Here is a 12,054-nt window from a genome sequence, read left to right on the forward strand (position 1 = left end):
TGGCTTCCACGTCAAATATGTTGCACAGGCCTGGTTGCCTATTAATTATGACTGGAAAGGCTGCAAGAGGCGACCTTCAAAAAAGGGTTATTGTTGGCTGTTTGGCAGGCGCTTCAAAGACTAAGCTTCACTGCTGAAGTTTTGCAAAGTTATGAGAACGGTATGTAAGGAAACATTGTTATCTAAGGTGAAGTGCATACTCCAGCACTGTAATTTCTATGTATTAATTCAAAGCCTAAGACAAAAATGGCGAGCAGCTGCGAATTCAATCTGGGTGTAAGCAGCCAGTTTCTTCAAAAACATTTTGCCGAGAACAGCACAGAATAGGATGCTACAGTCAGGCTGCAGTGCACTCACTCAGCACACCTGACAATGCACGATTGCAAGTCCAGTGATACCAAAAGCACAGGTAGTGGACAAGTCAACCGAGTAGTGGAGAAATTTGATATGGTCAGATGAATCACCCTTCACCATGTTCTGGACAAAAAAAAACAAGTGCACATGTGGCGTTAGTCTATAGAAATCTGCAGCACTGAGCAAACAGTGAAGGACTCCTGGCATGGTATGAGCGTACTCATCCCCTTAGAATGCAAGGTCAATGTTAATCGCTACTTAATAATACGTAATCAAATTCTTCAGCCCACGCTGCAGCATCTTTCATGCAGAGAGGGGTGTCTTCCAGGAGGATAATACCCCTATCCACAGACCACATGTGGTTTCCCCAATAGTTTGATGAGCATGAGACTGATGTTATTGTATGTAATGGCCTTCTAAATCACCGGATCCAAACACAATCAAGCATTTATGGGATATTTTGGAGCAATGCCTGACGAGACAAACATCAAAATATTTTAATGATGACCTTTCAGGAAATGTATTCAGGGTTCTACTTCTAAATGAAGTATAAAAAAAATCCTGGTAATTTACAGGGCAGATTCTTTTTCCTAACAGTCGATTGTCCTGAATGCCCTCATTAGCACATGTAGCGAATGAAACCCAAGTGAAGGTCATACGTTAAACCGCTCTCCCCTGAGTCTGCAAATGGAAAACTAGTCTGGGGAAAAAAAACACAGAAAACAGATGCATAGGAGGAAATTTCACCTTTGCTGCTCCTGGGGGAAGCTGACAAAGGATAGGCTATTCACATTGACAGGTACTTCATATGAGCTTGAGCTTTACTGAAGAAGCTTGGGGTGAAATAAACTAGTAGCCCCATGCATACTGTACGGTATATACAGTACAGTAACTAGAACTACAATAACAGCAAACATAAGCTTCAATATGCTACAGACCTGATAATTGCTATGGAACTTGAGAATCAGGTCTGTGTCAAGGATGACTAGTCTTTGAAACTAATGATATTTCAGATCCACACAGATGGGGAGGGGCAAACTGGTTTGGGAGACATCCAAAATTTGGGAGATACAGAAAAGGAGCAAGCATAAAAAAAACAGAACATGATTACTTTCCATTGCATAATCATCTTCATATGAAAAAAATAGCCACACTAAAAGACAGAAGGCACAAATAAAAAGGATAAACGAAAAATATTCAATTTTATTTTAATGCAGAGCAAAGAATTTGCTTTCATTATAAACCATTAAGCTTATAACCTTGGATGCAAGGATGATGCAGTCATTTGATTTGCAGAAACACTCAATTGATGAATATAAAGAAAGCTCTGAATCAGCCCAGCTGAATCAAGGTCCAGCTGTGTTTGTCACAGCCTGCGTTGCACTCACAGCTTCACACACGAATCAAAAAAAGGCAGAGCACTGGTGTTTTTTAAATTGTCTTGTTTTTTTTTTTAATAGGATTCCTCCTCTTGTTAAATTGCAGATGGAGTTTTTTTAAGTTTCCCAAGAAACTCTTATATATTGTATTGCAACAATATTATTAAAAGTCTTACTGCGTATGTGAAATGTAGAAATATGTTCTACACTGACCTAAAAAATGTATTTTTGCAAAATACTACATTCCACTGCAAATCTATAAAAAAACATATAAATACATGAAACCGCTCCTCTCAAAAACAACATAGCCAAATCTGTAACAGCATTTTAACTCTTTAGGAAAGGTAAATGACCTCATTCAGCGCAACAAAAGGATGATGGAGCCTCAGGGAAGTATCTGTGCACATTCAGCTTTTCTTTTCCTGGATAGTGGAATCAGTGGAAGCAGGTACTTCATTTGATGAAATTATGCAGTCATTTAAAAAACAAAACAAAACAAAACACTTGATTGCTGAATATAAGGGCTTTGGATCAGGACTGCCAAGGTCCAGCTGTTCATTCATCACAGGCTGCATTGCGCTCACAGCTTCACACACGAATCAAATATGGCCAGAATACTGAAGGAAAAGTGCCTGATCACAAGAGGGCCCCTCCCCTGCAGCAGCAGCTCCTGTCCTGGCTGAGCCCAGCCCCTGTGCTACTGAGCACTTAGAACTTGCTGTCAAAAGCCAACAAAGCTGCTCTGCCTCTCCTCCATTCACATAATCAGAATGATGCCACTTTTATGATTGTGGGGAGTGCCAACCCTTCATTTAGAACCTGAATGTGTTATCTGCACTGTACTCAGCAAAAAATACCTTAGCTGCATAGCCCAATCTATCATGAGATGAGACAGACATTTCAGCACTGCAGTACACAGTAGTCAGACACAAATGATGTTTCAGATAACAGAAGAAAGTTTTTTTTCAAAAAAATGTTCTTTCGTCTATACACTGTGCAGGGCACCACAGTGGTGTAGCTGTTAGCATTGCTGCCTTAAAGTTCTCGAATCCTGGGTTTGATTCATGCTACAATATGGGTTTGATTACAACAACGAAAAGTATCTTTGCCTTCTTCAGGTAAGTACATCTTCCACATGTACACAGCTCCCTATTCTTACCGATATATAACAGATCCTATATCTTGAAAAATTCATCAGACCATCCTATTTCTAAAAGTATATCTGCTGTAGAAAGGTATCTTTTATGGCAATTACAAAAAAAACAAAGCCTTACAGTGCATATTTTTGTTAACGTAATGTTCTGTTCAGATGACAAAAGTAATATATGAAAATAAAATAATAAATATTTCAAAGAAAGTAATGTTTGAAATACAGGAGAACTCAGTGTATGTACTTCATCTGAAGAATAAACTGGCAGTACAGTGTGATTCATGTCAGCATGCCTTTTTAAATAATCACTAAGAGTGCCCTCTGCTTTCTCAGCTATTTTTCAGAAGCACTGGAAAAGGGAGGATAAGAAAAGAGTCCGTGAGTGTGTGCAGGTGTGTGTGGGATGGAGAGGATAATGCAGTAAAAACCTTGAACATGTGACAGAATTAGGCACAAGGAAGAATCAGACAAACTGAAGTACACTTGCTGCCTCCCACATTGCCCAAGGAAAAGGAAACCTTTCACGCTGACAAACGACAATTCCCCAAACAGCTCATAAGTGCTGTATGAGCAGAGACTCTTGCCTAGCAAACAAAAATTTAATCAAGAACGCTTAACGGGTATTGAAGCTTAGAGGGCAAGTGTACGGATCTTCTGCACCTCAGCCTGCGAGGGAAATTTTTCTCTTGCAGCAGCGAATCAGAATTCACATCTCTGTAGGAGGCTGGAGGCAGGAAAGCTGGAAAACTAAAGAGTTTTCAGCAGCACTGGGAGGCAAGACGCAAGAACACCCCCAGCCCCTCGCCACCGTCCATCTGTGCTGCTAATCCCAGCTGTCGTGCAATTCTTTGAAAGCTCATGAAAGAAATGAACAGCCAAAACATTTATTTTTGGAGAAGTGAAAATTGCCTTGTTTTGACTATATATAAGCTTCCACTAGAGAAAGAAAAGTCACACTTGGGGAGGTGCACAATTTTTCAGAATTACACTGCTGCAGTTAAAACTGCTACTCTAAAAAGATTTAAAAGGTAATGACCCTTTACACTAAATCACTAATGGCAAACGCAAGTACTGTAATTGATTAGGAAGCAATGACAATAACTGCAGTGAATTTTTTAAATACAACCAAGATTTTATTCAATTAAATTATAGAAACAATATTTATCTGTTCAAATTTCACCCCATTATTCCAAACCTCCCATTTATTTTATTAAATGTTAAAACCATCATACAAAAAATATTATATCTTTCATTTAATTTGTGAGTGAAAAACTTAAGCTGTAGGTCAGTTAGGAACATGTATTGAGAATAAATTAATTTTAGGAATAAATTAATTTTAGAATTGTTCTAGAGTTCTTCCAATCTCATTTAAAAAGTCTGACAGAAAACAATTCTAGAAACTTTTTTTTTTAGACTCTCGGTCAAGGGCTTAAAGTGAGTCCTTTAATACCATTCAGCTTACAAAAAAAGGTCTTCTTCAATGTTAACTCACCTTGAATGCTAATATCCATCTGTTTGTGCTGATGTCCTATATCATTTGCCACTTCACACTGGTATATCCCAGAGTCATTGCGGTCCAGTGCTCTATTGAAACTCAGGGTACCATTAACTATTTGCACACCTGGAGGCAAGTCTTTATCTAGCCTAGAACAGAAAAAAATAAAATTAATTTACTGTACAACAGAAGCAAAACGCAACAGAATTCACAACACAGTAGTGAACAAGGTGTCAGTAAAACAAGTACTGTACATCTAGCTGCAATAACACAGACCAAACTGAAGATGACTACACAAGTGCAGCATTCTGAGACAATTCAGCAGGCATTTTAGCTGCGTGGTGCATAAGACAGCCATTTCAGTTCCTGATGATGGGATTTGAGATATGTCCATTTTAAACCATAATGGGGCATACAGGTACCTAATTCCACACATTTTCTAACCCCTTTATCCAAAACAGGGTCACGGAGGAGCCAGAGCCTCCTGTTGAAACGTGTGATGTGCTGCTTAGGGGGAACAAAGTTTTGAATATCAACTTGCATTTTGCCCTGTAACAATCTTCTGAAAACCTTCTTCATAAGCAATGCCTGAAGATGCTGGATGAAATGGAGGACATAACCAAAACATGGAGCTATACTGTGCTTAAGAATCCCACTCAATTGGACACTGATCTGAACATGATTAATATTCTGAATGCTTGTATTTTCATAAGGCTGTTGAAAAGGATAAAATCATCCTGTGATTGCATCCTCTAAAACAACAATGCACTGCACAATAGATACATACACATACTGTACTTCACAATCTCAGTTGTTAATTTTTGTTTTGGAGGGGTAAAGATTAAATCTACTCTTCTTATATTTTCAGATCAATTTTATTTTGTATAGTTCTCTTCAAAAGTCACACAGCACTTTCACAATTATTTACACAGACTACATACAGGGTTGCACAATACAACAAGTCATATGGAAATCAGTGTAAAGTACTTGAATGTATCAAAGATTAAAAGTGTAACCATCAGGTGTGAAGGATACTTGTATATAACAGTACAGTGGTAAATTTTAATTAAATTTAATTTTTTGTCACCTGTCCCTTTTACTTTTTTGTCCTTATATAAATGTCAGAAAAGACACTTCTAAATGCAGATTTATCTGGATCACTGAAGTGAATGACATGGGCTGCAGTGAAATATATTGATTTAAAATTGGCAGGAGTGGGTGAACAAGAAACCTTGGACGCACAATATCAGAGAAATGGTCATGGACTATTTCTCTCCATTGTTTGGGCTCTTGTTTTCGCAATTTAGCTGTTGTAGTCCCAGCTGTATTACATTTGCTGTTTAAATTGCCAATATATTTGGAGTGCAAGCAGTGGTTAAACACTTCTCCTCAGCGAAACGGTTTGCTGTAAGTTCCCCTGCCTCTTGCCTACCTGGTCCAGATGTATCTTGCTGGTGGAGGGTTGGCATCAGCTTGACACACAAGCTGAACATTTTCTCTGCCAACAAACCAATTATTGTCATACCCTTTTATCTGAATAACAGGTGCATCTGGAAGGAAAATATTTAGTTACTTATCAGTACAGCAGTAAACAAATAGGAATCAGTCACATACATAGCTTCATAGTTACCATGACTCCTGGGGATATGCCTAAAAAAATTCAAAACTTAGTAGCTGATGCGAGAACCCTGCTGTGGATATGGAAATTAATTATGGTTAAGCACAGACCTTAAATGTTCATAAAACAGACACACCATACAGGTACCTGAGAATGAATACCCAATGTGAAATCACTGTGCTGTCACAGGCACCTGGTGACATAATTCAAAGACCAGCTTAGTCGTACCCCTTCAGGCGGCATGGCCCATTATGCACCTGTGTATACACTTTCCTAGCAGAAGCACAGCATCCCTGCCCCATCATAAAAGGACCAATTTCTCTGCTGCTGTTGCACAACTCAACCAAAACACAGGCTGGCAAATTCCCTGAGACATGGGACAATGTTTCTAAAAAAGTAATTCCATATGACAGAGTTGGAGAAAAACAATACTGTATGTTCAAATTACATGTGTTGTCAGAAAACAATAATAAAGATTTTGAGGGAGACATTGCATTGTGGTACCATCAAATCTGCTGTAATGTAAAAACAGCATATAAAACGTATTCTGACGTGCAGACTGCATACACCCTCCACTCCTCTACACAGTTATACTGTATACAATCACACATAGATGAAACGTAGCTCTGCTTCACTAAAAAAATGACATTTGTTTTACATTTCATTTAGATTTAGACTCTTGTGTAACTGAACATCGGTCATCTATATAAAGATGAAGGAGTTTGAAATGCTTGTCTGATAAAGAACCAAAAGCCTCAGATTGCTGCTGTCACTTCCTGTTGTTTATGTCAACTGTTTTCAAAGTGTTATTCTAGATTCCTGTAACTTATATTTGCTGAAAACAAGGATTGTGCAGTCATCAGCTTTTGGATACTTGAAAAAAATGAACCAATGAAAGTTACAAACATGTTTTGACAATCTACAGCATGATACATTGATTTCTGACCCTGCATTCTGCACCCTTCAGACTCCACATGAAAAAACTAAATTGAAGCTGAAATGCTGCTGGAAAACATAAAGGTTACAAAAGCGAGCACACTACCTAAACCATCTTGCTCATTTTGTTGCTAGCACAGGAGCTTCTTCTAAGGACACCTCAAGTGGCCTAATCTGATGATTTACATGGCTTACAGAGTTGGGACCAACACCAGGTATATCTAAAACCAGACAACGATGGACAGATGGACCCCAGTCTAGCAGTGTTTAAGCCATGGCATCACTTTAGTATGATTAAAAACTAACTGCAGAAAGTAACAGAACATGGAAAAAGATGAGCTAACATTCCCAGAACTGCACATCATAACCTCTTGTAATACTTAGGAAAAGTGTTACAGAAAAAAAGTTTTTTTTATCCTGAATTTTGGCAATTTTCCACTATTTTAGAATCTACTTTTAACATTTGTGCCCTTTCTATGGGCCAAAACCACATCAGAGTTTGCCTAGTCATTATAAGCAATATTAATGTTGATCTGAGAATTATTTTTCCTACCATAAATTTTGCAAGTTTTAATTAGACATTTTCTCCGTTATGCTACCTTAGTAGTTGACAATGTTGCAAGCAATAAATTAAAATCCTGGCTTGGGAATCTAGTGGGGGATGGGACAGATAAAACAATCTTAGTAAAGACATTTACTCATAATGAATGCAGATATTATGCAGGCTACCAAGAAGCGTGTCATAAAGCTTGGAGAAAACACTTCAGAGTAGCAGAACAAGCATACCTTTTCCTGTCACAAGGGCTACTGCTGATAAACTGTATGTAAATAGTCAGTTCACATAGATGAGTGGCTTTGAGGGGGAATTTTAATTCCGTTGACACATGTTACAATGAATCGCAAGAGAAAACCCACGTAGCATCAGGTCAGGTTTTTAAGCAGTACATTCACATCTTAATTTCTAGTGTCTAGTCCATTACCAGAGTGTGCTGGTTTGAGCTGCCTCACACTTGACTGTTTAATAAGCAAATGCAAAGAGTCAGGATATTCTCCTTCGTAACCTCACCCTTGTGAATTACCCATGCAGTTCTCTAGCAGCATTAAGCACAGCTTAATCAATATTTAATAACACCCCTTCATTACAGTCTAAAACAGTGCAAACAGATACATTCCCAAAGCAGACACAGTGGGTACATGCATAAATGACTAACATTAAAAAATATATTTTCTAATGGAAAGTTTTACAGGAGGAAAAAGTGCCTGTGTTTGACATCCGCAGGGAAGGAAAATTAAGCACATTTTGGAACATGTGCACGGGGAACTGCACTCTTTTCTGATGTATGCTGCACTGACCATTTTCTGCATGAGGCACAAACGTTTCTCTGTTTTAGAAGAAGTGTATGTATTCTGAGATGTAAAAAAACTTCACAGGATTATTACCTACTGTTAACATTAAGAACATGTTAAAAATATGAATATCAAATTTTACTATTTTATTACAAGTATTAAGAACAATTTAAGCATTAAGACTGCAAAGATACAGTACCATACTGTAAGCGCTGAGAGCAGCTTGAAAAATCCACATACTGTATGCAGTGATCATCACAGGGAAGGCAAGAGCTGGCTGACAGGCTGTGCTGCCATTCTGCATTAATGCTGATTGGCTAAAATCCAGTGTGTGCTGGTAGGAGCACTGTGATTGGCAGGTTTGTCATGCTACAGTACCTAATGAGAAAAAGGCTTTGTGCTTACAACTCGTATAGAAATCTACTACATTAAGTAATGTCAATTTAAGCAACTTACTAACTTACTAATGATTCGGTTGCCAGCATGTACAGTGTCAGTTCTTTAAGGGAAGATTTCTGTTAGTATTTTTCAGATGAAACTGTGCTCACAGTTTGGGTTGTTGGCAATGCATTCAGTGAAGGAGTTGTCTGTGCACTATAAAAAAAAGTTATTTTGAGCAACATTCTATCAACATTAGAAAAACGTGCATACGATCAAAGGGTTGCTGTAGTTTAAGAAACTTTTAATTGCAAAATAATGAGCAACAAACGTGGGATCTGTTGGTAAAACAAAAGACCTCTCCAGATTAGATGGCTAAATGTAATCCAGTTTCAGGGATGCTGAATTGATTTGTTTTACTGTCTTAATTAAGCCAAAAGAGCTCAGAGGATTTTCTTCAAATGCAACAAACAAACTGCTATGTGGAAGGACTGGTAAGGGTATTAATGAGGTAGCTGACCTTTATACTGCATCTTTAATGAAAAAGAACAATGGAAATTCCATTTTTCAGTTTTCTAATCATGATTTCTAAACTCATGAATCAAAAAATGTAGTTAAAATGGGTGCAAGATGTACAATAATAGGATATAATGATGGGAAAGTATACATGCCAATTTCCACTTTATATGGAAAATGTCACACCACCTCAAGGCCTGCAGAAGTTTAGACCCTGATACAATTTTGGAGTTTTAAATGTCAATACATAACGTAATAATTATATTTAACCCCCTCCTCACAAATACAGCATTGGGTGAAATGTTAAAGTTAAAGTTAAGCTGCATTTTGCCGACAGCGATACCCTTCATTAGCTAAAAGTTTAATTTCAAAGCTCTTGTCATGTAGGATTTCCTCTCAGCAGCCATAGCAGTCACCAGAATTTTTAATAGTCCACAATAATATTATTGAGTTACTGGGTAATTTTTACACTACAGCTATTAAATTATAATGCGATTTGCAAAATATTTCCACTTTTTTGTAATGTTTATTTTTATAATACTTTAATACTTCCTGAAACAACAAATAATAACAGTCCATATGACAAATATTCTCTTTTAAGGGGTGGTTTGCAAGCTTAAGAACCAGTTTTATTATTTCCTAATTAAGAAGCTGACAAATAAGCTGAAACACTTTGCAATTAAAAAAGTTCAGTCGACTTACACTGCACATTGAGGACATAAGGAATTCGGAACTCCGTCTCCAAGGCCGGGTGCCGAACCACGCAAGTGAGCTTCCTGCCTTGCACAAGCCGCGTCGGCTTCCATCTGTACTGCACCTCCATCGTGCTGGTGCCATTGGCCTCGTCGATGTATTTGACCACTGGACGCCCAAACAGATCAGACTCCCAGGACACCTCCGCGCGGGGCTTGCCTCTCTCTGCCGTGCATGTCGCCACCACCGTTTCGTTGCCACCATCGATCAGGGGTGCAGAGCCTGCTGACACATACACCTTGGGCTCCACTGGAAGGGGACAAAGACCAAAGAAGCTTAGTGCTGCATTATGGAAAGGAAGCACTGCCATAGAGGAGGTTTATTTTAGGAACTTCCCGAACCTTCCGTTTCTCAGGTGATGTTAAAATGGAGACCCAAGTTCTTCAATGAGCCTGAATGAACCATGAACACTAATGTGCAACTGTCACTAGAAAGCGCTCACCTTGCCAATCTGATCAAGTTGATTAAAACTGTCCATGGAGCAGGCCTCAGCAACAAAGCGAGATTAGAAAAGGAGGACAATCTAACCACCTGTACAATGCCTTTTCTCATCCTGGATCACACAATGAAAAACAAGGTCGGGCGTCTCCTATTTCTAGTGAAGATTAATCCACCTGATAAAGAACACCATACAGCTTTCCCATGTCTTCATTCAACAGAAAATTTTAAGACTCCTTAACTTGTAGACAATTGTTGTTGTTTTTTTGCCATTACACATTACTTAACAGGGCATGGGTAACTACAGCGAAACAAGAGCACGAGAGCACAACTACATTATGAGGAAGTGGCGAGGACTGAGAATAGGAATCAGTTCTTCACACAACTTCAAGAAATAACCTGATGAGATCTCCGAGTCGGTAAGCTATGGTAAATCAAATGAGCACATTGTAGCATTCGACTTAAGGAAGCCATTTGAATAGTCTCGCATAAAACAACGTTCAAAGCCATAATGTTGCAAATCAACTTCTAATAAAGGATTTAAGGACCCCTCTGATCTATTTACTTTCACAGAAATGTGAACAACACAATGACAATCATGTGTACAGAAATCAGTACTTTTGTTTAGAATTCTGTATTTAGGTTTTACATTATATTTGACTATTTTAGTGAAACTGAATTCTGCCACTTTACAGTTACAATACTTCAAATAATTCAGTTGGCACAGATTTGTTTGTCAGTTTTTTTTTATATATATACAGTATGTCAATGCCTGACAACATGATGGAGTTTCTGTTGAGTACTTAGAGCCCCTGCTGAATTCAGAAGTGTAGTGAAGGTACCAACCATTTGTATAAACCAGTTCAGTGTGCCTTTCAGTATATCAAAGACTTTGAAATCCAACACAAAAACATGATCCGACTTAACCAGTTGTCTGTTGCCAGTTGTCTAAAAGTCTCTTTTCCTCTCAAAACAGCTGAAAAACATTTTGGTGTGTTCATATTACTAAATCAGGTACTAAGCAAAGATTAAGTCTATTACAATTTTTCATGTTCTGAAAACAGGATGGTCAGCTCATGGGTATTTTTCTTTATTAAGAATAAAATTAGCCAAGATGTTACTTTTTAGTCACACTAAACAAATAATGCTAGTGGATTTTAAATGAAAATTTTGATTTGATTTTGAAACTAATCATAACACACTTATTACTGTTATTACAAAATCCTAAGCAGACCTAGACTGAAACTATCTAACAGACATTCATCAGAAAACACTAAATCATTGTACATACAGTGATTAGAATTTTTGTTTACAGATGCCCACAAAGTCTGCACGTCTCCATACCCCAACAGGCTTGGTCAAAACTTATCTTCCTTTGATAGCAGGTACTGTATAACTACAGTATGACATGAAAAAGTACCCCTGGAGCAGGCTTCTGCTACAAAGTGAGAGGGCAAAGGAGGACTAACCAACCACCATTCTGCACGGTTATCTGTGCAAGTACAAGTAAATTGACTAAGATCTACCTGCTAGACTCCAGAAATAAGCATCTTTGCTAATGCACACTTTTTCGTTATTCACTTTTAATCACGTTAATGTATTAGAAAACCGCTATTGTTATTGGTGGCAATAGCAGTAATGAGGGGATAAGGAGTTTCTTTCAGAATTGTGAAGAACTGCTTGGATGTCA

The 12,054-nt window shown here is 38.1% G+C and overlaps 1 protein-coding gene across 4 annotated transcripts in view; it reads right to left on the reverse strand.

The window, feature by feature from the left end:
- LOC148658457 (nectin-3-like protein) overlaps window positions 1–12,054 on the reverse strand; it is a 118,295-nt gene that overhangs the window by 43,573 nt on the left and 62,668 nt on the right. For all 4 annotated transcript variants that reach the window (XR_015940074.1, XM_088639666.1, XM_088639663.1 and 1 more), the window contains exons 3-5: window positions 9,876–10,175; window positions 5,811–5,928; window positions 4,376–4,527 (exon numbers count right to left, since the gene is read on the reverse strand). Coding sequence is in view for 3 of the 4 variants with exons in the window: in XM_088639666.1 (XP_088495792.1) it covers window positions 4,376–4,527; window positions 5,811–5,928; window positions 9,876–10,175 (570 nt within the window). In the remaining variant the exon portion in view is untranslated. The remainder of the gene's footprint in view (window positions 1–4,375; window positions 4,528–5,810; window positions 5,929–9,875; window positions 10,176–12,054) is intronic.

The sequence above is a fragment of the Lepisosteus platostomus genome, chromosome 7 (genome assembly GCF_059453375.1).
Source record: "Lepisosteus platostomus isolate fLepPlt1 chromosome 7, fLepPlt1.hap1, whole genome shotgun sequence".
Classification (NCBI taxonomy): domain Eukaryota; kingdom Metazoa; phylum Chordata; class Actinopteri; order Semionotiformes; family Lepisosteidae; genus Lepisosteus; species Lepisosteus platostomus.